Source organism: Petromyzon marinus, chromosome 1 (assembly GCF_048934315.1).
Source record: "Petromyzon marinus isolate PM22_M1 ecotype Great Lakes invasive population chromosome 1, UKy_Petmar_22M1.pri1.0, whole genome shotgun sequence".
Classification (NCBI taxonomy): Eukaryota; Metazoa; Chordata; class Hyperoartia; order Petromyzontiformes; family Petromyzontidae; genus Petromyzon; species Petromyzon marinus.
The window spans coordinates 5,878,148-5,904,861 of NC_133667.1; the positions used below are offsets into that span (position 1 = coordinate 5,878,148).

The following is a 26,714-nucleotide window of genomic DNA, read 5'->3' on the forward strand; positions in this document are numbered from 1 at the left end:
CAGAGCACTTTTTCGCACATAGTTCACACATTCCACCACAGTTTTTAATACTTCTGCCATTTTTGGAGGTAAGGTTTTTGTTGCCAACGCATGCCTGTGCAGAATACAATGCGTCACAATGATGTGTGGTGCATCGGCCTTTACTAGCGCACCAAAACCAGACTTTCTTCCCAGCATGACTGGAGCTCCGTCCATACAAACTGCAGAAACCATATCCCATGAAAGATTGTTGTCTCTGAAGAAGTCATCCACAAGCTTCTTCACATCGGCTGCCTTCGTTGTTGTTGTAAGAGGCTTACAAAATAAAAACTCTTCTTTTATCATGTCGTCTTTCACATAGCGTACAAAAACAGCAAGCTGGCTTAGATCAGAAACGTCTGTGGTTTCGTCGAGTTGAAGGCTGAATTTTGCCGGGCTTGAAATCAGATCCGCGACTACTTGAGCCAAGATGTCTTTACTCATGTCTTCTATTCTGTCACTGACGGTGTCATTTGAAAGGGGAATTTGGGATAATTTACCTTCGACCGCTGTTCCGAGTATCAGATTCGCCATCTTTAATGCAGCTGGTTTCACAAGTGTTTCACCAATGGTGTGTGGCTTGCCCTGCTTTGCGATCAGGTAAGCAACTTCGTACGATGCTGTCAGGATCGGTTTGTTAACAGGTACAAATCCAAGAGCAGGCAGAGTGGCCCTTTCATCGAATCTGGCTCTCTTCACCCTGAATTCAGCAAGTGTTGTGTTCTTGTATTCCCCGTCTCCATGCAGCTTCAAGAAGTGTTCCTTTAGTTTTGCCAGTGCAAGACTAGAGTTGCTCAACTTGGCGTTGCAAATCATGCAGATAGGACGCTCACTCCCATCACGTTCCGTGATACATGAGAATCCATGTTGTACATATTCGTCCGACCACTTTTTTCTTTTGCCCGACATAGTTAGTATGGATAAAATATTAAAGAAATCACACGACGTACGACAACAACAGTCACACGTTGACTACTGAGTACGCACTAAATTCCCCGCAGCGCTGATTGGCCAAGCAGTGTAGCATGATCATCTGCAGCCAGTGATGGCCAAGCGGGCCGTGTGTGTCATCACAAATTTACACAATAATTCAAGTGTGTCCGGACCTCCGTGGCGGGGGCTCTGCCGAACCCCTGAGATCGACTCACCGAACCCCTGGGGTTCGATCGAACCCAGGTTAAGAACCACTGGTCTAGAGGTTTGGTGAATAATGGTGTCACATACATGGATGTCAGTGCAGAAGATCTGGCCTGCAGCTGAAAAGTGTGATTTAAACCCATTTAAAGTTGCAATTTGATCGGAAAGACAACTGATATTGAGAAAACACCTCTGTGGTACTCCATATTTACACGTTTTACCCTCAACGTTCTTTATGGATTTCCTAAAAAGTTTGGGATCATCTTGAATCCTAGAGCGTATGCTGAAAATTACGATATTTGGTTTTCCGGACTAATTTGGTGCAACATTTTCTTAGTTCTCTGTAGTTGGTCCAGTTTGAGTCAAAATTTCCGAGCTGCATTATTGGAGTGGATGAGCTGGGAAATTTCTTGGTTGAACCAGGGAGCTTGATTTACCCTGACTAACTTTTAAAAAGGGGCATGTTTATAAACAATAGAAAAAAGACGTAATGTAGGTCAGAATTAGGCATGTTGTGGATGAAAGCCTGATGGTCAAATAATTTCAAAGAGCTTTTAAATCTAATATGTGGAATTTTAATAAGTTTTGTATGTCGAATGCCAAATATCATTGAGTGGTCACGAAGATGATTTTCCAGGACACCCACTTTTATGAACTTTCCTGGAGCATTTAACATGAGTACATCAATGATTTGTCATTGATCAGGGTTTTTTTATTATTCGGACATGACAATGAACAGATGAGCTGATAAAGGTTGCATTCATCTGTGAAGGCAACTTTAGTCCTAGGATTGTCCCAGTTGCAGTTCAAGTCACCAGTGACCATCAGCTCCCTTTCTTGTCAGGCAGAGATGACATTCCGCAGAAGTACCAACAACTCGAAGCCATGGCTTTTTACTGGCCGATAGCAGCACAAAAGCATGATATGTTGGTTGCTGAGGAGAGTTATCTTCAATGATAGGGCTTTGATGTGATCCTGGTCCATAGTCAAAAGGAGGGATGAAAGTGCAATGTTGCTGCGTACGTAGATGAGTTGAAGTTATCAATACCGAGTGAGTTTATGTTTTCTCCACGGGTCAGGGGGACCCAGAAGAGACTGCCATCTCGCCTCGAGACCGTCAGCAGGCTGCACGCGATTGTGAGATTGCCGGCGGCCATTAGAGGTCAATGTTGGAGGGATCACACCAAGCCCCAACAAGGCAGAGTTGTCACGAAGCATTTTAAGGGCCCCATCGGATGAGGGAGGGGGTTACCTGACGAGGTGGTGGGCTCGAGTAGGATAGAGGGAGGGGCCGGGGGAGATGCATGATGCGCGGCTTCATGGAAACGGCGTCCACACCGGCGACCATTCCTCACATTGTTGTTTGTCTTACAAGCAAATACTTAACGTGGAGGTTTTGGTAGCCTGTATGATTCACAAATTACATGTAGTTTTTGTAACTATTACTTTAAATATAAACATTTCTTACTATTCAAAGTTGAACCATGTGTCCTGCCAGCTTTAAAATCTGGAATCTTTGATTTCCCACCACCATAGAGCTATTATCCCATAGTGTGCTCAATATGAACCTATGGTATGTGATAATTTAATCACAAAAATTGGAACATTTCTAATATTTTATTATTTTACCTCAACCCGGAGGGCTGATATGAAGCTGTCAAGTTAGCAATTTGACAAGTTATACTTTTCAATGAAAACTATATTTTTATTACAACAAAATAATGTGGAAATGACTCTCAAAAGTCACAATAATGCTCCCACAATAAAATTGCACAATTTTCTCAGTAACTATTTCCCTAGTAATCATAATTTGAATGGTATTCACTGTTTAGGTAAAGCAGTGTACAAGCCACCACACTAACACTCCAATCGCAAACATAAACACATGATAGACCAAAGTCCAATCAACAATGACTACATCTCTGTGAAATTATAACATTGTCTCACATGACAAAACCATGATTTTTCAATGGCTTTGCATAGTTCAGATAATGTACCTTGTGTACTGTTTATGTCTCATTTGGCTCCCTTCTCTTTTCTTATAGTGCTTATAAAGAAGATTCTCGAGTCTTGCGTCTTAAGTGAATCAAGACTGGATGTCTTAACTTTGTTGCAGAAGATCAATTTGCTTCACTCGCAATATAACATTGCTTCAGGTAAGAGCCTTCTCGACTTAAAGCTTTCGTGACTGCAGGAATTCATATTCTTTTGGTCTTTCGGTAAAGTCACGTAGATAGGTTCAACATTTTTTTTTAACTACGATGTTTCAATCGCAACACAAGCGGTCGTCAACAGGTGGAGAAAAAAGAGGGGTTAGATTCTAAAGGCAAACTGTTTATTTGAAACCTTTATAATCAGTTTAGCATGTAGGCTTTTGCGACCAATATCATCCATAACGGAGGTTTTTGGGTTAGATCGCGTAAATATGTGTTGTTAAAACTTACCACCACCCGACACAGCCAACTAACTAGTAAGGGTTGTCACGTAAACAGAACATGCCAATTCGTCACTAGTACAGCACACCAATGTGTTGGAGAGCTAAGCTACAACATTTACAATCTGAGTACAACGTTTCGCCAGTAATTACAACTAGCTCCTTAAGGCGACAGCCAGATTTGTGGAGAAGTCTCACTGTTTCGTTCCTTATATAGAGGCGTAGATGTGTTGACCACGCAACTGCGCTCTTGCACAATGTGGGGCGATTACTGAAGCAACGTACATTATGCATGTGCATTATGCGAGCCCTTTGAACTTCTCCATCCTGTCTACAGTTTGCCTTTAGAGGCTAACCCCTTTTTTTGCTCCACCTGATGACGACCGCTTGTGTTGCGATCGAAACGTCGTAGTTTTTTTTATTTTTTTGAACCTATCTACGTGACTTTACTGAAAGACCCAAAGAATAAGATCATTCTCATTAGAAACCCTTAATCTTGGGTGAGTTGCCTGCAACACTATAACAAAACCAAAATTCCAGGTCTCATGATCCTGTGATGTAATCATATTTTGTAGGTGTTTTAAAAAGCCTTTTTAGCAATATCTCACATAAGTTTTAATTGTTGTAGCAGCTAGCCAGTCTTGTCAGCTCACTGGACCAGTGTCCCCCTATTTTATTGTAGCTAGCTGAGGTTGTACTGTACGTGATTGAAGGCTTTTGAACGAAAAATCTATATGTGGATTACGATTTGCCATATATAACATGCTTTGCACACTCAAGAGTGTTCACATGAGTTCAAATGTCTACTACATGAGCACAATCCAAGATTCAAGGTATTTGTTTCCTCTGACGGCTTTGGCACACGGGCTATTCCTCTGAGGACAACGTCGAAATTCGTCAGGCTTCATGAGATATTTTCCTTCGCACCTCTACGCTTCCTCAGTCCATATGATGTGGTTTATCAACCACTGGTACACGACTTGATAGATCTTCTATTTTGAGATGCTGTGCTTCATGAGATATCAATTTAGTTAATTTGGTTGTGTATTGCAGAATTAAAATGTGTGGTGCTTGCTGTGGCACACTGAGCATTAATGGTACCCTGATACACATCCTCATGCACAATAACAAAGGCTTGAAGAATGTGAAGGAATGTTGGTCAATAGATGAATCGTTTTCCTTCAGTAAATGTTCTTACTGTGCATTCTATGATTAAACCATGAATTGTCAGTAACTTCAGGATGTTTTAGAGCTGCAGAGCCACACGGGCTGCGGTGATGGTGCCAAGCAAAGCGCCGTCCAGGCCGATCGTGGTCTCATTGTGATGGGTGCTGTGCGCGAAACGTTTGGTAATGTCACCAATGTGGCATTGTAATGTGCATGTTTAATTGTAAATACTGTAACACATTGATGTTGTTTTATAGGTGAAAAGGAGTTTGAGAAGACAGGAGACATTATGGGAGATCCCACAGAAGAAATCAAACTGTGGCCCGAGCAGAGTGGCAAGGTGTACATCCCCTACAACGTCTCCATCGCCTTCAGTGAGCACAGCGTGCACAGTCCGGTTGGGGAGACACTCCGGAGGGTTTATATTGAGGGACATTACCTGGGACTAGGGGATTTATGATCTAATTTTGCCATGTGAGAGAGTTTCTAATGCAAGGGGAAGCAGATGACGAATGTGAATCCAAGTGATAGAGGGTGAGGAGGAGGAAGGCAGCTCAGCAAAGCAAGCAGCTGGAGCCCATTGCGATTGCAAGCCTCTTCCACAAGGAAGAGCTGACTTACTCTTATATAGGACAGTACAAGAGTAAAAGGAAATATTTAACATTGAGAAACCAAGTGTAAAGTGTCATAAACTAAACTCTTCAAGGTTATTGTTAGAAAAGTGTGTTTCATGCTGGGATAGTGCTGAGTTTATATCTACATTCACTATGTAAAGAAAAAGTTTATTCAAGTGTGTTGGTTTGGGAGATATTGGATGACTGCATCAATTACTACCGAGTCGACTGCTTTTTCATAGTCTACTTAGTGGAGGCACAGTGTTAATTGGAATTGATTGGTCTTTTCCATATCTGATTAATAGTATTATGTGGCCAATGGGAGAGAAACCTTCCCAAGGCCAGCTTGCTCTTGTGGTTGGTTGCCCTCTAAGTTATTAATAATGATATTCGCAATGATTTATGTGAACTATTTATAAATGTGCAATTAGAGGCTAATGATGTGGGTCTATAAATCTTCAAGTAGGTTTCAATGATGCATCATTCCAAGATTGTCTTATTTTATTTCTGTGCAAATCTTTTGTGAACACATCCGCTATTGTTTGTTTCAGCAGTGAAGTCCCGCTTATTTGATGATGTCCACAGTTAGACCATCTGGTCCAAGAGCATTCCCCTTTGCCCTATTGTGAAGGGCAGAGTTAATTTCTTCCAGTGTAACATCTGGAACTTCCTTCTTATTATCTGAGATGGTCTGATTCCTGGTTTATATACCGTATTTTAGCCCGCATACGTATATAACCCGCAAGACGCATATACCCCACAAAAAATTTCAGATAGCCCGCACCTCCATATACCCCGCATGCATTCATATCTTTAACGTCGTTACCGCAGCTTAATTCCATCATATTAATACAAAGTTTACATTTGTAATACATTCCACTATCAATTGTTAACATTAAAATCATAACGTGCTCAAAGAAAACAAACTAACCGGAAACGAGTGAACCTAAAACAGTAAATAAGTAACAAAAGTAATTATCCAATAAATAAGTAACACATAACTGGTAGATAAGTAAGTAAGCTTACTGTTAGGCTTACCAGCATTTGACCTCATCATATAACAGCTACTGGACCGGTAGTTACCCCTGTACCGTTTTAGCACTGGTAGATTGTGCACTGCGCAGACAATAGCGGCACTAAGGTAACGCCATTGCCTCCTGCCAACAAAGCCATTGGAAGTTTGAAACAAAGCTCATGGTCGCGACTGTATAGTGCTCAGCCAATAGCAGTGGCCTAAGGGACTCAGCAATTATGATTCCGTGTCTGGTAGATGCTTGTTAAGGTCCTTCCCATTGTGCAATCCATAGCCTCAGCTGAAACTTTCGAACCCCCCTACAGCCACTGAAAGTATTACGGTAAACAAAGTGCGCCCACTTCAAAGTGCGCCCACTTCAAACATTGTCGTTTCATTTAACAAATAATTGGAATCATTTAAAACGTGATAACATGTAAAATTTTAGTGTGAGTGGTTTATTCAGCAGTGCTTTAGCCAAAGTTAAGTGTTGCATAGTGGATAGTCCTACCATGAAAAATTTTTACATGTCACACGTGTAAAATATTTTCTGGATATCCCGCACCTCCATATACGCCGCAGGGTCGTGTTTTGTTTGTAAAAAGTGTTATACCCCGCGGGTTATATGCGGGAAAAAACGGTTAATTTTTACTGAACAGATTTTCAAAACATTCGTCCAATAATTTTAAGATTCAATCTCTTTCACGAGCTATGGTTGCATTATCTCCCATTTGTGAATTTCCCACAACCTCCTTTTGTCTGCGTTTGTGCTCCCATTGCTTGGATGATGTGTTCACTCATGTTTGTGTTGTGTTCTCTGATTTGTTTTCTCATTATTTCGGTAATAATTTTACACACTTCTGTGTTGAATCTTCAGTCTCGCATCTGTCTCTTTTTATATTTCTCCTCTTCGTTAATGCGTCTTGAATGGTTTTAGTCTGCTATCTGTTTCCTTTCTCACTTTTGAGATGGAAATGCCAAGAGGATCAAGATAAATAAATGGATATCACCACTATAAATGATGACGATGACTCAGCATAGTGGTGAATAGCGCGCTAGTGCATTGCGAATAGGTTTGTTGGTCTCGGTTTGTTGAAAAGGTAAAGCAACTCATGCATGCCATCACTGTGTGCATAACAATCGCCTTTCAGATGACAGTGACAAAGAAGCCATTCAGCAGGCCAGTGATGAGCTGACGGAGAAAACGTGCATCAGACTGATTCCCAAAGACCCCCAGGAGGACTACTTTTTCTTCAGAGCACTGGGCAGGTGCGTCTCCTCCCGGGTGTTACGCGAGTCTTCTTCCACGTGGCCCTGGCACAGGCAGCTCACATGGGGCTCTCACAGCACCCAGAGCCTTGGTCTCACTTCCACAATTCCTCTGTAGCAGTCAGGGCCTCCCCATGCTGCTACGTTCCCTTTGCTCCCATGACTGTAGATGTAAACCCTTGTCATTATAAGCACGTGTCAATGCTTGGAGCACAGGGTGCTGGATAGCAGCACAGAGAGCACCACAGACAGCACCACAGAGACCACTCCGGATAGCACCACAGACAGCAGCACAGTTGGCACCACAGCATCACAGACAGCACCAAAGATAGCACCACCAAAAGCACCACAGATAGCATCACAGCTAGCACCTCAGACCACCACAGATTTCACCACAGTAAGCACGGTAGCACCACAGACAGCATGAGAAAGTTTAAACACCCGGGCGATCTCCACTGCACTGAACTCTCCACCGTGCTCACTCATGGCAGCAAGGAGGGGGCACGCGAGCCTTCTCATGTGACACGCGAGCCTTCTCATGTGTCACGCGAGCCTTCTCATGTGACACGCGAGCATTATCATGTGACACGCGAGCCTTCTCTTGTGACACACGAGCCTTCTCGTGTGACACGCGAGCCTTCTCATGTGACACGCGAGCCTCCTCATGTGACACGCGAGCCTTCTCATGTGACATGTGAGCCTTCTCTTGTGACACACGAGCCTCCTGATGTGACACGCGAGCCTTCTCTTGTGACACGCGAGCCTTCTCATGTGACACGCGAGCCTCCTCATGTGACACGCGAGCCTCCTGATGTGACACGCGAGCCTTCTCTTGTGACACGCGAGCCTTCTCATGTGACACGCGAGCCTTCTCATGTGACACGCGAGCCTTCTCATGTGACACGCGAGTCTCCTCATGTGACACGCGAGCCTTCTCTTGTGACACGCGAGCCTTCTCATGTGACACGCGAGTCTCCTCATGTGACACGCGAGCCTTCTCTTGTGACACGCGAGCCTTCTCTTGTGACACGCGAGCCTTCTCTTGTGACACGCAAGCCTTCTCATGTGACATGTGAGCCTTCTGATGTGACACGCGAGCCTTCTGATGTGACACCCGAGCCTTCTCATGTGACATGTGAGCCTTCTCTTGTGACACGCGAGCCTTCTCTTGTGACACGCGAGCCTTCTGATGTGACACGCGAGCCTTCTCATGTGACATGCGAGCCTTCTGATGCGACACGCGAGCCTTCTGATGTGACACACGAGCCTTCTCATGTGACACACGAGCCTTCTCTTGTGACACACGAGCCTCCTCATGTGACACGCGAGCCTTCTGATGTGACACGCGAGCCTTCTCATGTGACACGCGAGCCTTCTCATGTGACACACGAGCCTTCTGATGTGACATGCGAGCCTTCTGATGTGACACACGAGCCTTCTCTTGTGACACGCGAGCCTTCTCTTGTGACACGCGAGCCTTCTCATGTGACACGCGAGCCTTCTCTTGTGACACGCGAGCCTTCTGATGTGACACACGAGCCTTCTCTTGTGACACGCGAGCCTTCTCATGTGACACGCGAGCCTTCTCATGTGACACGCGAGCCTTCTCATGTGACACGCGAGCCTTCTCTTGTGACACGCGAGCCTTCTCATGTGACACGCGAGCCTTCTCTTGTGACACGCGAGCCTTCTGATGTGACACACGAGCCTTCTCTTGTGACACGCGAGCCTTCTGATGTGACACGCGAGCCTTCTCTTGTGACACGCGAGCCTTCTCATGTGACACGCGAGCCTTCTCATGTGACACGCGAGCCTTTTCATGTGACACGCGAGCCTTCTCATGTGACACGTGAGCCTCCTCATGTGACACGCGAGCCTTCTCATGTGACACGCGAGCCTTCTCTTGTGACACACGAGCCTTCTCTTGTGACACACGAGCCTCCTCATGTGACACGCGAGCCTTCTGATGTGACACGCGAGCCTTCTCTTGTGACACGCGAGCCTTCTCATGTGACACACGAGCCTTCTGATGTGACATGCGAGCCTTCTGTTGTGACACGCGAGCCTTCTCTTGTGACACGCGAGCCTTCTCTTGTGACACGCGAGCCTTCTCATGTGACACGCGAGCCTTCTCTTGTGACACGCGAGCCTTCTGATGTGACACACGAGCCTTCTCTTGTGGCACGCGAGCCTTCTCATGTGACACGCGAGCCTTCTCATGTGACACGCGAGCCTTCTCATGTGACACGCGAGCCTTCTCTTGTGACACGCGAGCCTTCTGATGTGACACGCGAGCCTTCTCTTGTGACACGCGAGCCTTCTCATGTGACACGCGAGCCTTCTCATGTGACACGCGAGCCTTCTCTTGTGACACGCGAGCCTTCTCATGTGACACGCGAGCCTTCTCTTGTGACACTCGAGCCTTCTCATGTGACACGCGAGCCTTCTCTTGTGACACGCGAGCCTTCTGATGTGACACACGAGCCTTCTCATGTGACACGCGAGCCTTCTCATGTGACACGTGAGCCTCCTCATGTGACACGCGAGCCTTCTCATGTGACACGCGAGCCTTCTCATGTGACACGTGAGCCTCCTCATGTGACACGCGAGCCTTCTCATGTGACACGCGAGCCTTCTCTTGTGACACACGAGCCTCCTCATGTGACACGCGAGCCTTCTGATGTGACACGCGAGCCTTCTCATGTGACACGCGAGCCTTCTCATGTGACACGCGAGCCTTCTGATGTGACACGCGAGACGTTTCATGACAGCACGGAGACCAGAGTCGTCAGTCTGAAATGTCTCCACCATCACGGAAATCCAAAGCAGGCAGCAATGAGGCGGTGTTGGGGGAATGGGCCGGACAGTCGAGTGTGCAGCTCACTGCCAAATCCGGTATCCTGCATTCCGTGTATCGGCCACAGATAGCCCAGTGAATGGGCATTCTTAAACCTCAGGCGAAGGAGACCCAGTGAGAAGGGAATCCTTTCTGAGGGGGTGGAGCGCCAGTCAAGAAAATCGAGTGGACTTGAGCAGGTCGCATCAGGAGAGGGAGTCTGCCACAGAGATCGAGCAGTGAATTCACCGTGTGTGCAGGTGTTCCGTACATTTGGAGTGACATCACGGACATCACGGATGTCACTGTGTAATTCCGGCCCTAGAAAGGCACGGCGTGCGATGTATTGACATCGCGTGCACCACTCACATGTGGGTGCAGTACCGGCCCTAGAGGGGTTCGGTGAGTGCTGACAGCGCTGGATGGCACCACGCTCTGCGTGCAGTGCCGACCCCTATAGGATAGGGTGTGAGAGTGTTGACCATGGGAATGGGGTTACAAAGGGCCATGGCACTCTGGTTGACCCCGACAGACACGTGACCGGAAAAGTCTACACAGAGCCCCCAGGTGGGGGCTAGGGGTGGTCACGTGTCAGGTCCGAGATCTTGCTCGAGGATTCTAGAAGGTGGTCGTGACTAAGGGCAGGGCCAGCCATGCCACAGGATATAAGCCGGGCCGCCGAGAGGGACCGGCTGCTGTTGTCATCCTGAAGAAATCTACGTTCTACGTCCTACAGAGTCTCAAACACGTGGACCTGGACCCAAGCTGGGGTCCAGTCCGTTGTAGCTAGTTACTGTGTAATTCGTGAAGTTAGCCTGGTGGTCCACCACCATAGGTTGTTATAGTGTAAGGGGTAGTTACCCCGTGTGTTGGTATCAATAAATGTGTTGCCTCCAAAGAGTACGTCTGCGACTCAGTTGGATCCACTACACATTGTTGACATCACAGGAGTGGGAGAGATGTCAACAACTTGAGGCCTTCATCCAGCAGTTGATTGATCATGACTGATAATAATGAATGTTAGCTTTCGAGCAATGACATGAAGTCACATGTAATGACATTATCAGGATGCGTTTGCAAGGAATGTGACTTCGCATTGCCTGAGAAGGCTTTCCTATTTATCGCTGAATTTTATCGTCGAGTTTTAGACGACCCTTAGATTAGTTTTCCTGGATTTTTTTAGGATAAATGCTTAACAGCGACACGGCTTTGGAATGAAATTTATATTACCTTACTTTTTCTCTGCAAGGTTTATCATGACCCCCTGCTACAGACAGACATTATTCATTGGCAAATTAAAAAAAAATTCCCACAACTGAAACATACTAAAAGAACTGTCCCCACATAGAGTGATCCTTGTCACTGGTGCAGGAGTGCGGTGCACTTGACACGTGGCCTCTGTTAAACGTGCCCTGTGCGTGAAACACGCGGTTTCCCTTCAGGGACTCCTCACTGCCGGGCTCCAGTGCAGGAGCAGGAGCTCGGTCCATCGCCTTGGAGCCAAACAAGGTGGACAAGGGCGTGGTGCTTCGTGAGCTCAAGCACGCGTTCGGGTTCCATCGCGACCAGCAGAGTGAGTCACTTTACAAGCGCGACACAACCTCGTTAAAACTAAAATTGTTTAACTCCATAGTAAGTTGATTTATATGGTGGTGTGATTTCATATGAAGTTTCAATCGTTTTAACATCTACACAGAGTGCAAATGAACAAATAAAACACCTGAAGCATTCACGTTCTGCATGAAGTTTAATCGCCGTTGGCAACGTGAACAGCGCAGGCTACTGAACCCGGACCTGACACCATTGGATGGATCAGGCCTGTGCACCTGTATGACAATGGCCTGTGCATCGTACCAGACATTACTGTCAGTAATAGTGGTAAAGCAGAACTCCAGTTAGCCACGTTAATATGGCGGGACTACACTGCAGATCCTGTAATCCACGGTACACCACGGAGGGCAAGCGTTATAACCCATTTATAAACATTCATACGGACGTGGTGTGCCACAGATCTATACTTGGGTATGTAGCTGCACTCATACAAACGTGTAATACACATTGAACACCTTATAAAACATTTAAATAACATCATTGTTATTTACATACATAAATATTGTTTTTCAAGAACCACTCAATGCAAACGTTTTACTGCCACTGTGATGATGGGAGTGTCCATACGAGACTTGGACGACGCTGCTGTGGTGACGATAAACGTTTGCGTCTCAGCGCAACTGTGAGCCCCGCACTGCTCGCACGTGGAGCAATACCGCGTCGCTCACACACCCATCGGCCGTCTACTTTCGCTTGGTTCTGATGAGCCACTCACTGCTCGGGCCGTGTGAAAGACAGAGTTTCACTACCTCCTCACACGCCTCAAACTGGGAAATGCATCTCACTGCCCAGTGCAATGACATGTATTGTTCTGTTGTGGTAACTTATCGCTCTTAATTTATTCCGCATCTTCTGCGCTATTTTGAGTTGCTTCATTTGCATCCATGACCAGATCACCCTGATGCTCTCAATGGGGCTCTCGTTTGGTTATTTGAATAATCTGCTTGCTTTGACAGCTTCGGGGTTTTACATGCATCCCCCATTAATCTCAATGGCGATTCCAGCTTCTCCATGAAAATGACCGGTAGGTAGTGGGACAAAGCCCCTAAAAGGCTTCAGGAGAGCAGCTGGTTGTCTGTCTTGGGGGAAACTCTGAGCCCCGAGACCCTCACTCAGCGTCGTCACTCCTCACAGTCGGCTCTCGGCAAGGATTTCTGTTCGTTCTTTACCACAGCGGCAGAGACGCAACTTTGACACCAGAAGTGCCGAATCCGCAATATTGAATGCAAGTAAAATGTGTTTACTCCAATAATAATTACCAAAGCAAGCTAACAACAGTGGTCCAGTAGGTAAACACGTAATAATTAGTGATACGAACGAAAAAAATCTAAATAAATTAGGCCAATGTGCATTGGCAGTAGTGCTATCATTTTACAGCCCCTGTAAACTTGTTTACATGTTTGACTGACCACAGAACCAAAGGCCCAAAACGTCAAGTGGCCAGTAACAAACAGCACTAATAGATAAGACTTAAAGCATTTCTTGAAATGAGCAAGGTGATAAGAGCATGGGAAAATATACTATGGAAATTAATGTGTTCTAAAGTGTTTGTGTGTGGAGGGGGAACAGGTGGTGCATCGGCCAGTCATCTCATTCGACCCATCACACCTGGGTCTGTCCTGTGATCTGCCAGCGGGCGTTAGACACTTCACGTGGCCTTAACGTGCCTGGCACAAGCGCCGTGGTGACGTCACCGCCACTTAGTGGCGAATGGCGGTTGTTATTGTGCATGTGTAGAGGAGTGAAATATGCTGTGCGCACAGTTAGCCGTGGGCAACTGAGGGCAATCGGGTACGCGCGTGCAAACGTTAGGTTTGCACGGACAAACTGCCAGTTGTTAAGGGGTACAGCAGGTGCAAACGGGGTCGACCGGTTGTGCACGCTGACAACGGTGGTGTTGCCAGGGAGACGGGAGATAAGGGTTGATTATTGGGCTGACAGGCACCGGCCTGGCTGGCCTTAAAGAGACACACGAGAGCTCTCGGATAATAGGCAGGAGCATATAAGGGCATGTGGGTGAGGGGAGCGGGAGAGTTGTTGCTGGGGACAAGAGTTAAGAGATCTCGCCGCTGCCGCTCGAGCCGTCAACGGACCTCAACCCTCACGCGTCGCCGGGAGGGTGATGGTTGATCCCCCCGCCTGGGACAGACGAGTGAGCGAGTGAGGGAGCGTAGGTGAGGGCAGCGGTGGAGCTAGGAAGCTGCTGTGTGAAGACGCTGTGTGCAAATACGCTGTGTTAGGAGTCGCTGTGTGCGAAGACGCTGTGTGCAACTACGTTGTGTGCGACTATGGTGTGTGCGGAGTAGCTGTGTGCGAGGATGCTGTGTGCGGAGTCGCTGAGAACAGAGCTGCCGAGGGCAGGATAAGTGAGGTGTAACGTAGATACGAGTGGGAAGAAGTTAGATCTAAGTGACCATACAGATAGCTCTAGGAGTGCCTACAACTGGTGCCAAAATAGATAAATAAAGTGTGAGCAGGTGACTTGTTACAACGTGTCAGTCTGAGTGATTTAGGGAAGGCCCAGGACCGGTTCACATAATCGTCACTTGATGTTGGCCATGAAGAGGAATTGAACCCGTGTCGCTGATAAGTTTTGTATTGCTCTGAGATCGGTGTGATCACTGGGTGTGATTGTGAAATGTTTTCAGTGGGGAAGCAATTGACCAATCTGTATATTTTTACACAAAAAAATAGGATCGTCTTGCATGATTCCTGATTGTTTAGGCTCCACTTTGTGCGATAGTGAGCATGCGTGTTGATTGTTTAGATGGAAGCCATGACTGGGTCAAGCACGGAGATGGCAAAGTCTACGTTCTCTACGACGTCTGCTCTGGTTTCGGTGAGTTCACCACACACAGACGGCAGCCGTGGCTTCAGGTTGGGTCTCTGTGGTGAGAGCCCCAGTCTGGAGCTACTTGAGCTGGCACTGCCGACTCTACACAGGCCATCCGCACATTACTCATTCATGGCTCGCCACATGGAGCCCTCTATATCTCTCCGTGTCTCTCTCTGTCTCTCCTATTTTATTTTCTTTCTACATCCGTCTTCTAGTCTCTCAGCATTTATCCTAATTCTCTATTCATGTCACTCCAAGCATCTTTGTGTCTCTATGTGTGTGCCTCTCCATGTCTGTCACTCTCTTCCCATCTTTCCTGCTCTCTTTCTGTCTCTCAGTCTCACTCTCTCTCCCTCTTAGCTCTCTATATCCGTCGGTCCATGTGGCAGTATCTCTGCATCTATACAGGCATAGTGCAATTCTAATACGAGTGCCATGTGATTATAAAACAGGCGCCGTGGGCTGTAATGTGATTCTAATGTAACGTGATTATTATCTTCAGACACCAATGACAAGGAGAACATCCAGCAGGCAGTTAATGAGTTTGCAGAGGAAACCTGCATCCGGCTCATCCGGAAAGACAACCAGGAGGACTACATCAACTTCCAGGCCCTGGATGGGTGAGCAGCAGTGAGCGGCGTTGAGAGAGAACATGGTGTGGAGAGAGCAGCAGGGTTGACAGGGCGAGGGGGTGTGGGGAGAGTGTGTGGGGAGTGAGTGTGGGGGATGTGGGAAGAGAGTGTGGGGGGCGTGGTGAGAGAACTAGAGGGCTGTGGGATGAGTGTGTGGGGAGAGAAAGAGAGAGCTGGGCATGGTAATTGAAAATGTTGTTCTGTCAAAATATCTGCCAATTTTTTTATATCCAAGTTTTTCCGTGAATTTAATCCCATTTTTCTCTCGGCATCAAGAGATAAAGTATCCCTTTGGATTTCTTACAGAGGAGCGCAACTCTTCGCTTTAGAGAATGGCCCACAGAAATGGATATCACAGAACTACCTCTGAGATCGCTTCATGTAACCTTTGATCCACAGAGTAGTACAATGGACTTTTCCACCTGATCTGCATATGACATATGATAGTGCAGCTAATATTTTCATTCTCCAAAATGAAAATTCGCCAATTTAAGCGCAAATTCGTAATTACAGGGAGGAGCCAAAATGATGAGGATTCATACCGTGGATAGAGTGGAACAGAGGAGGTTTTCCTGGAAGTACAGCTTCTGAGGTTTAACTTGCAAAAATAATTGGCTCTTGCCTGGTGCTAAAATGGCTGGTTTACTGTATTTTAATGTAATAGATTTAACAGGCACAGTTAATGTGCCACAATACCTGTGTTCACATGCTCAATGTATCTGTCGTGACATCGCGGGATGTCGCTGGACTGTGCCGGCCCTAGAGAGGCACGGAGTGCGGTGTAACGACATCGTGGACACCACAATGGTGTGGGTGTAGTACCGGCCCTAGAGGGGCTCGGTGAGCGCTGATTGATAGCGCTAGATGGCACCACGCTCTGCGTTCAGTGCCAGCCCTACAGGACAGGGTGTGAGAATGCCGGCCGTAAGAACGAGGTTACTACAGGCCATGGTACTCTGGTTGACCCGGGAGGACACGTGACTAGTTAAGTCTACAAAGGGGCCCCAAGTGGGGGCTAGGGGCGGTCACGTGATTGGAATCCAGATCCTTCCCGAGGATTCTGGAAGGTGGTCGTGGCCAAGGGCGGAGCCAGCCACGCTGCAGAGGATATAAGCCGGGTCCCGAGAGGGGCCAGGGTTGTTGTTCATCCTGAAGAAACTTTTGTCTACGTCCTACGTTATACCGAGTCTCCAACACGTGGACCTGGACCCAAGCTGTGGTCCGGTCCGTAGAAGCTAGTTAAATTGTAATTAGTGTAATTAGCCTGGTGATCACCACCATAGGTTGTTATTCTGTTAAGGGACAGTTACCCCGTGTGTTGGTGTTAAATAAATATTAAATAAATGTGTTGCCTCCAAGTGTATGTCTGCCACTCAGTTGAACTCACTACATATCTGATAAACCAGGTATATAGTAATACTGGTAGGAACCTCCTGGTTCCACCAGCCCACAGGGGATTATTCTGTCCGTGTGTCGTGCATACAAAAATGGGAGGGGTGGGGCTGGGTGGAGAGGGGAGGGTGGGGAGGGGCTGGGTGGGGAGGGAGGGGCTGGGTGGGGAAGGCGGCTACGGCACACACGAGGGGGTGGGTGGCCGCCAACCACGTCTGGCCATCTTCATGACATTTTTCCCTCCACGTGGAGAATCAACAACATGCGTTTGGAGTATGCGACTGCTCTCAATCTCTACATTATAAGCCGCCAATTCGTTGAGCCATCATTCGAGGAAAGGTCACATCGGAATCGTATACAGCTCAGTGGGCCCTGCCCGGTCAAAGCGGAATACACCACGCCGCCGTTGACCCTGCCCATTGACCGAGCAACCCAACGTTCCTACCAGCTCCCTCCGCAGGAATGTGTTTTACTTGTGCAGCTGCATAGTAATCAAAGCCATGACGATGGCTGTTTTATAAAGCTTACAGTGCAGCATTGATTTGCTCAGTGAAAGACGAATATCATGAAGGCATTTCTGTTGAGCACATTGCACATTGATCACGGCACAGTCAAGCCCAGAAAGCCAAGGGAGTATTACAGAGTGGACCTCACATAGTGCACTCCCATACAGAGTACAGAAGCTGACGTTTAATCCGCAGCAGCGATTATCACGGCTGGCTACGTACTGTGCAAAATAAGTCCACATACATAATACAACCCCTTCACTCAGCCACGATGGTCACACAATACGATGTTAGATCTTTACTTTGAAGGTCACGATGCAGCTCATCATGCACACGTCACGAAAGCCATGGGGGTCATCGTGAACGTGGATGGGATTTGTCCTCCCCAGGAGCTGGTCGTTCCTGGGCAAGAAGGGAGGGGCTCAGTCCGTGTCCCTGGAGCCCGGGAAGGTGGACAGGGGCACGGTTCTGCACGAGTTGATGCACGCGCTCGGCTTCCACCACGAGCACTGCCGCAGTGACCGCGACCAGTACATCAAGGTCCACGAGGACAACATGAAAGAACGTGAGTGGTGCCACGAGTGTGCCACGAGTGTGATTAAGGTATCCAAGGTAGGCATGCTATTCATGACTGTCACTGCCTCATACTGACTTGCAGTGTATCGTTCAGTTTAACGAGGAACTCACACGCGAGCTCAACTGCTGCACAATGCGAGCGTCGCTTAGTCAGCACCCCCTGCCGTGCCCCAGGGTTGAGGCTGCAGGTGCCTCCTCTCTCCGTTGCCGCTTCTCAGCTGCGCACCGCTGTGCACAGGAGTCTGCTGTGCTCTTGTGTAAGGGTGACCGGGAAGTACTGTTACCCTTTCACTATAATACACCCTGTACTTTTCTGTGTGTAGGGAACAGCACGTGGTCTATAAGCACTGCTAGGCACTCCACAGCAGTATGGGCGAGTAGTGGGTACTGAGTTTCGCACTGCAAGCACAGCCAGTGACGGGACCATGGTGCTTCTCTCAACGGGCCTCATTGCTCGGCTGGTTTCTATGATCACAGCTCCCAATATATGTTTCTTGTATTGTCTCTTGATCGTCAGCTCACTCTAGCTAACTCGTGATATCATGGAGGTGGCAGTAGCACCACTGGTGTCTACGCGGCCGCACGGCTGTGCTGCAGACTGCGTGTGCAGTCGCGCATTCACATGCGGCCGGGCGGCGTCGCACTCAGTGCGCTCGCTCCACACGGCGACGCTCGAGCAGCGTCCCGCTCGGCCCATCACCTCGTTAGAATCAGTAACAAGTACCACTTCATGGTAAGTCCACAGTGGTTGTTTTATCGGTCTCCACCATAGAAATGTGGAATTTCCCCCACTGACTCAGAGCCAGCAGTGGATATAAGCGCCGCTCCACACGGTTGAGCTGGAGATGCTTCAGTGTCATCTAAATGGGCGCAAAGGCAAGATTCACAATTGCGTGACACCAACACTACCACAACAATCTGTGTGTGCTCTTGGGGGCCGTCCATAAATGACATCACACACTTAGGGGGGGGGAGTCAGACATTTGTGACGCCGTGTGACGAGGGGGGGGGGGGAGTCAAAAATTGTCCAAAATCGCGTGACGTCATTTATGGACGGTCCCTTTGTTGAACCGTTAACAGTTTGAAAAGTACTGTTAAGATGCCCGCATTAATGTAGTGTTTTCTAAGCTCGCCTGCTGCCTGCAGATGAGCTTGGGCAGTTCAAACGGCTGGAATGCAGTGGCTGTGGAGAAGATCTGCCCTACGACTACCTCTCCATCATGCACTACGGCAGGTGGGCCTCCACAGGCTATGGCCTTCACTCATGGCAATGCTTTGCCCGTTGTTACACACAAGCATCATGCACTCTCTTGGAGGATTGTGAATAATAAAATAATAAAAACTGGCATTTGTCTCGAGGTCACGCACTAAATAGACTCAACGTTTAAAGAAATCTAAATAAAACGCGCTTTTGGTGACGAATTTTACTTATGAGGCTCAAAAAGTAAAACCTGCACAGGGTTACCTGCTTCAGCAATCCTGCGGGAAAACATTTGTCTGGAGGCCTTCGAGATGATGACCCCCAGAACATGATGTAGTTAATGTTTGTGGTGCTGATCATGAAACAGACCCTTGTCTGGAAGTCCACGTGTGTATTGGGGTTGTGATTTAAAATAGCCCATGGACTATTCATCAGAATGTCTACACATTATGTACAGCGTCGGAATTGCATCGCCTACGCTGCCAGGAAACAACATTTTATGAAAACAAATTAATACACCAAAAATTAACCAGCATGACATAATAAAATAATAAAATATTGATTTATATTCGTACAACACTTCTAAATTATATTTTGGCTCTGAGATAACCATTGTTAGGGGTCTCATCACCATCGATGTCTCCGCTGTGAGAGTCGCGTCACGAGACTGGGAAATGAGCGCGGCGCTCCTTCAGTCTGCAGAGCACCGCACGGTGTGCACGGTGTCCCTCATCACAGAGATCACCGCTCAGTGTGCACGGTCTCCCTTGGCACAGAGAGCGGCGCCGCTCGGCCGCTCGTGGAGTCGTGTAACCCGCAAAGCTCTCCCTTGGCACGGCACAGCCCTCGCTGCGCAGAGAGCGCTGGGCGCCTCTCATTGCTAGGATCAGCCAAATTAGGTGAAAGCAACTCAAGATTGTTTTGTTACGTTAAATTACGTAACATTGATATTGTACTTTGTGGCTTCTTTGGTAAAGAAGCTGTGAACATTTAATAGACTAGCCTTGAGAGCTTGGTTTTATCACAGGCTACTCTGGATGGTTCTTCTTCATGCTGGGGAGCTGTTTCCTATATCTCAGTTTTCAGAGGGTTTTACCCCTTAGAGCTGGGGTCGGCCCAATTTTATTGTGACACAGCTGTGCCCATTCGCATGCTAGAGAACCACCAAGCAACAGAAAGGATGCCTGTGTTTATTGCCATGCTTCATGGTTTCGTAGGGGTAGACTACATTCAAAAAAACCAGTCCTGATGCCATTCATTGCTGCTTCACTGTTTGAGGTCGTCTATTTTAGAGTGCATGTGCATTATTGAGTAGCTGAATGCACGATAGCTACATGAGTACTAACCCTGAAGACATGAAATCATGCACACAAATAGATACTGTAGACCTCTCTCTATTGCAGGGAGCAATTGAGTGTTTGAAGAGTGGTGGCATGGGTAATACAGCTGTGTCCCAGGGTACATGGGTGTACACGTGACAGACTCAAACGCGGCAGCCTCTTGTTTGGCACTGACGTACACTTGGCTTACAACCTGTACACTTCAACTCAATTGGTCATCATCTGTTTTGAGGAAGTAATTGATTGCACATCTATAAAGTAATCGGTAAAAGAGTGGTAACCAGTCACTCAAGTCCAGTGTGTAATGCGCTCTCTCCAGGTACGCCTCGTCCTCGGACTACATGAGTGAGACGATCACCCCCACGACAGCAGCTAAAGCTCCCATCGGCCAGAGGAGCGGCCTCAGCCCCCTGGACGTGCTCAGGGTGCAGCGCAAGTACCAACCGGTTCGTCACTGACCATCAATCTTCACTGAGCTCACATTTTCATTTTACATGAACATAGCACTGTTAGAATCAGAGGCATGCAACACGTCAAGGTGTTGCCTATGTCGGTGTTATTGCCACGTTGCAAGGATGATATCTAGTTGACATCATTGCATTGGTCTTATTCATGTCTGTGGGAACTTCTGAATCGAATGCAGACTGGAATGAGCTCTCCAAAAATATTGATATTTTCCTGCTTTCATTTGCAATTTGAAAGTGTAATTCCTCTTGTACAGGGACACCTTCGCTCAAGAAACCCACCCTTGTGTATTTTTCCTGAAACGTATGATCTTCGGCTATGAAAACCCCGTAGTGAATCAGTTGGAGTTTATATTTGAGTTATTTTGACATTACAGTAGAACATTCAACATGCTGTGGTGGCGTGACGTTTCCCAATAGCTTAAAGCCGCCTATGGAGGAGAGTAACGAGTCACCCCTCGAAAACATTACCCACAAATTACTCAACAGGGATTGGAAGACATTCCTACTTGCAGGCCGCACAGGGACAGCTGCCACTATTGGCGCTCTTTGAATGTTTAAAAAAGCTGAGGCATATAATCACCATTTAAAAGCAAATATTTCCATAAAGTTGAATATTTTCATGAATTGTAATCATTTGGTTATTACTCAGAAGACTGTGTGCATGTGTTGTGAGTGTAAAAGTCGGCAGTGCTTGTTGAGTCGCTGCATCGGTGCCTGTCTAGAGATGAGCCCCCGCCTACGCTCGATGGGGCATGGTCACGCGCACCTGAATACACGCAAGGCCCTGCTCATTGATTTTGGTCTAATTGCTTGTCTTGTGCGTTATGCTATATGCATGTTGTTGTGCTAAATTGAATGATGCATGCTTTCTTGGGTTTTCAATCAGGTGCTTATGGTTTTATCTGTTGAAATTAGCAACAGGAATTCTCATAACTTATCCCACATTTCGCTTACACAGGTTTCTCAATGGGCTTGTACCTGCGTGTATAGACATGTCATTGCTATTGCCGGAGGGTCTTCAGGCAAGTGTCATGGACCGTTCACAAGACTGATGGCTGTGGCGCTGTAACGACCACACAGCAAGCAGCTACTCTGCCAACTCCTGGTTGAGAAGGCAGTGGACAGTGCCAGGCTGTCTCCATCTACTGCCCTCTGCATGACCGGTTGTTTAATTCTACTTGTAAAAGCCATCTGCAACTCACATTAAATAAATCTCCCTTGTATTCAGCAGCTTCTAGATAGTTAGTATTTTGGAGCATGCTAAGTGAACACACATCACATGTCCTACACTCACCATCATCACCAATTGTCTATTCACTGCTGGATGAAGTCCTCTCCATTTGGTCAGCATCTCATGGTCTTGCACTACCACAATCTAATTTTATCACTCCGTTTCCATGCTGGTTGTACTCTTTGGCATGTTCCTCGCTTTGGTTGTCATCAGACTCACCTATCGGCTATCGCACTTCTAGCGATGTCTTCAGTTTATCTTTGTTCCCTGGTCCACGTGTTGCTGTATGTCTCTCAGTATAATTCTATGCATGCATAGTTGGTGCAATTATTCGCAAATGTAAGAAACACAAAACTGTCAATCTCCCTTGGCCTGGGGCTCCATGCAAGATTTCACCTTGTGGAGTTGCAATCATCATGACAACGGTGAGGAATCAGCCCAGAACTACACGGGAGGATCTTGTCAATGATCTCAAGGCAGCTGGGACCATAGTCACCAAGAGAACAATCAGTAACACACTACACCGTCAAGGACTGAAATCCGGCAGCGCTCGCAAGGTCCCCCTGCTCAAGAAAGCACATATACATGCCCGTCTGAAGTTTGTCAATGAACATCTGAATGATTCAGAAGACAACTGGGTGAAAGTGTTGTGGTCAGACGAGACCAAAATGGAGCTCTTTGGCATCAACTCAACTCGCCGTGTTTGCAGGAGGAATGCTGCCTATGACCCCAAGAACACCATCCCCGCCGTCAAACATGGAGGTGGAAGTATTATGCTTTGGGGGTGTTTTTCTGCTAAGGGGACAGGACAACTTCACCGCATCAAAGGGACGATGGACGGGGCCATGTACTGTCAAATTTTGGGTGAGAACCTCCTTCCCTCAGCCAGGGAATTGAAAATGGGTCGTGGATCGGTATTCCAGCATGACAATGACCCAAAACACACGGCCAAGGCAACAAAGGAGTGGCTCAAGAAGAAGCACATTAAGTTCCTGGAGTGGCCTAGCCAGTCTCCAGACCTTAATCCCATGTAACATCTGTGGAGGGAGCTGAAGGTTCGAGTTGCCAAACGTCAGCCTCGAAATCTTAAGGACTTGGAGAAGATCTGCAAAGAGGAGTGGGACAAAATCCCTCCTGAGATGTGTGCAAACCTGGTGGCCAACTACAAGAAACGTCTGACCTCTGTGATTGCCAACAAGGGTTTTGCCACCAAGTACTGGGTCATGTTTTGCAGAGGGGTCAAATACTTATTTCCCTCGTTAAAATGCAAATCAATTTCTTACATTTTTGAAATGCGTTTTTCTGGATTTTGTTATTCTGTCTCTCACTGTTCAAATAAACCTACCATTAAAATTATAGACTGATCATTTCTTTGTCAGTGGGCAAACGTACAAAATCAGCAGGGGATCAAATACTTTTTCCCTCACTGTATGTTTGGTTTAACACACTAAGTTGTTAATACACATGACTGTTTTCTTTCAGAACCTGGCTGGTGTGTTGGAGGACAGAGCCTTGAAGGACGCTGTTGCTAAGGTATGGAGGTGAAGAGGAGTGAATCAGCACGAGCAATGGGAGTGCATCTGGGTGTTCATTATTAATAATTCAGCCTTCACACGAAAATCAACAAAGCACACACCTCTAACATTGTCCAGCAGTAGAAGCCATGCACGACGAGACTCATCGACTCATGCCTAAACATGAGACTTGTATGTTCAATAGACAATCATAAACATACATTCCGGAGCTATTTCAGTGAATATATAATTTTAATAGCTCTGTAACCTGTCAGTGCAATTTTTTCTAATTAAAATTGTGGAGTGAAAGGGCAGCGTTCTTTATCAAGAACCTAACAGAGACAAGGCTGCAGAGCCTCAAGATAAATGACAAAACTAAAATCATATTCAACAGGCTGAGCAATCGGATAGATATATCATTGAGAGACAAATAGCGGAACACATGGCTCAGGGAAAACACGCAAGTGAGAGACATCAAATACATCTTTCAGAAAACTAAGTGGGCTTGGGGAGGACACGTCATGAAAATGAATGATTGCCGGTGAATTAGACTAATAATGGAGTGGCAGCCAAAGGATGGAACATGCCGGCAGGATGTTCTCTGTTTAGATGGAGTGATAAGATCAGCTCGTGTGGAGATAGGTGGATTGTTTGATTGTGAGATCGAGAGAGATTGCGACAGCTGGTGGAGACCTTCATCCATCAGTGCATGGTGATGATGAAAAATTATAACATCATTACATTCAACATGATTCTTCACTTCAACTGAGCCATGCGCTGACTTTAAATCAGGTGCAGTGCTGCGAGTGTGAGGTGACCAGCTGAGGGTGAATGTGCGTGGTGTTTTCCTCCAGACGGCCGCTCTCTGTGAAACCCTGGAGGAGCCGCCTCGTCCGGTGAGTGTTCCTGTGCGCCTCGCAGGAATTCACGTTGTTGGTCCCAGTTAGACGGTACACGTGGTGGTGGTGGAGCAGCCGCCCACAAGATGCATGGATACAACCTCGATAGGGTCTTGTTGGTGGGACAGGGAACACCCACGCTTCCTTTCATCATTCGAGTCACAACATCACAACGTTCCCAGTAGCTCAGGCGTTGCTTTTTGTAACTGCATCGTGTAAACAAAACGTTAGCATGATAAAGTGCAGTGATATTATATTTGTATACATTAAACATTTAAAAGTAGCGTTCAACGTATTTTGTAATGAGATTTAACATGCTCCTTGCACAGTGGTTAACCGTGACACTAGGTTGTGTTTGTCATTGCAAGTTAAGTTACGATATTGTTACTTTTGTTTCTAGACACAAGATGTTTCACCACAAATGGAGGTAAGCGTATTTCCACCACAGGAAGAGGGAAGCACGACATGCAGGACTGCAGCCTGCATGTGTGAACAACATGTGTGGACTAGCACACATGAACAATCAGCAATCCCCCACACTCACGCCCACCTACCTGCCTTAACTTGGTGTTATTTACGTGTAACTTTGTGCAGACATTTACATATTCCTTACCATGTTGCGAGCGTATACACGCACTTGGCAGATTGCAGAGCGTTCATCACCCAGTCGTGTCTGCATGGCACGTTTCACTGTATGTGTCTCGGCCTCGCTGTGCGCTGCGTTGCACCACTATCCGAGTAGATAGCCTCGCATCCAATATACCTTCAGAGCCAGGGTGAACATCAGACTCCAAACGTATTTAATGAATTTAACGAGGTAAAACTGATGGAAAAACAGCACAAATGCAGCATTTGTTCATCTTTGGTAATATTAATACAATGAATGAACACTACAGCATCATAACATTGTCTTAGATAACATGAAACTCAACAATAGATCCTGGATGGACCAGGCACCGACATTAGTACTGAATAGCTATACGAGAATAAGCTACTGTGTTAAGGGCACATCGTGTAATCACCATGCTGCAGCCTAAATGTACAGCACTACACATAACACTGAACTGTGGATGAGATATTTCATCATCCTTGCTCTCAAGATCGCAAAAGGTTACATGGGTACAAGTCTGACTCGACTTATTCAATTATAAGTAACATTTGCAATAAGGCAAGTTGCAGGCATCGTTGTTAACTAGGCCTCGTTTTTATCATAACAATTTAACAGCATTATAAAGGCATTTACAGCATTATAACGGTCATTCTAACATTATAACAGCATTTCCAGTATTATAGGAACATAAACGACCTTACAGACAATGCTTCTTAAAGTCCCACAATGAACACCTGTGGTCACCGAGACGTTATTTGTGCCTCCATTTTGTACTCTGTGTAATGGCTGACACCCGCGTGGTTGAGAGGGAATCTTAAATCGTAACTTCCTGGTCATGTGACCAAACTCGGCATCAAAACAGGAAATTCCTGTGTACACACACCCCCACATCTGCCGTGAGTCAAACACCTGCCGTGAGGCAGAACAGTACGCGCTACATTGAGAACTCGTCCAGCATGAGGGGATGTGGGTGACAGGATCACCGACAAGAGGAGTTCCATTGGGCTAACTGCAGCTGTCCATATCTACCAGAAGCTTGCCCATGCCGCTGTTGCCCACCTTTATTTCCATTTAATTTTCATTGTGGATCTGTCCCGTGCTGTCATAGACTTGTCACACTTAATGAAGACCGGGTTCCGCAAGGTGATTGAAGGGCAGTTGAGCTGGTTTCCCGTTGCCTTCTCCAACAGTGTGTTTAGGTGACGCCATCACAAGATACAGTTTTGTGTTACAGGAGAACTTTCTGTACTTTACAGTCTAATATACTGCACATACCTAAATCACCAATGGCTGTGTTACTACACTAGCCTTATGGCTCAAGTAAGTTTGAATATTGGTCATGCTGGCCTATCCCATAGGGCACCCTTAATGATTATGGGTGAAACGATAAATTACTTAAATCATGTGATGCT

The 26,714-nt window shown here is 46.8% G+C and overlaps 1 protein-coding gene and 1 long non-coding RNA gene across 2 annotated transcripts; one reads left to right on the forward strand and one right to left on the reverse strand.

Annotated features, from left to right (window-relative positions):
• The first annotated feature begins 2,086 nt into the window (after positions 1-2,086).
• LOC142925132 (uncharacterized) lies at positions 2,087-21,039 on the forward strand. Its single transcript, XM_076068049.1, has 9 exons — positions 2,087-3,311; positions 5,014-5,130; positions 7,534-7,651; positions 11,930-12,060; positions 14,866-14,937; positions 15,437-15,554; positions 17,854-18,029; positions 19,187-19,274; positions 20,901-21,039. The coding sequence occupies exons 1-9, from the start codon at positions 3,125-3,127 to the stop codon at positions 21,037-21,039; spliced, it is 1,146 nt and encodes a 381-aa protein (XP_075924164.1). The 5' UTR covers positions 2,087-3,124.
• A 2,815-nt stretch (positions 21,040-23,854) lies between these two features.
• On the reverse strand, positions 23,855-26,103 carry LOC142930546 (uncharacterized). Its single transcript, XR_012946503.1, has 3 exons — positions 26,004-26,103; positions 25,306-25,455; positions 23,855-24,804 (listed from the first exon to the last, which is right to left on the reverse strand). It is a non-coding gene; the product is annotated as an uncharacterized LOC142930546 (long non-coding RNA).
• Between the last annotated feature and the right edge of the window lie 611 nt (positions 26,104-26,714).

Excerpts from the sequence above, each read along its gene's own strand:
- LOC142925132 (XM_076068049.1), top strand. The coding sequence starts at position 3,125 with ATGGCTTTGCATAGTTCAGATAATGTACCTTGTGTACTGTTTATGTCT. Across the intron at positions 5,131-7,533 it reads CAACGTCTCCATCGCCTTCA|ATGACAGTGACAAAGAAGCC; the intron begins GTGAGCACAGCG and ends ATCGCCTTTCAG. Across the intron at positions 14,938-15,436 it reads CGACGTCTGCTCTGGTTTCG|ACACCAATGACAAGGAGAAC; the intron begins GTGAGTTCACCA and ends TATTATCTTCAG.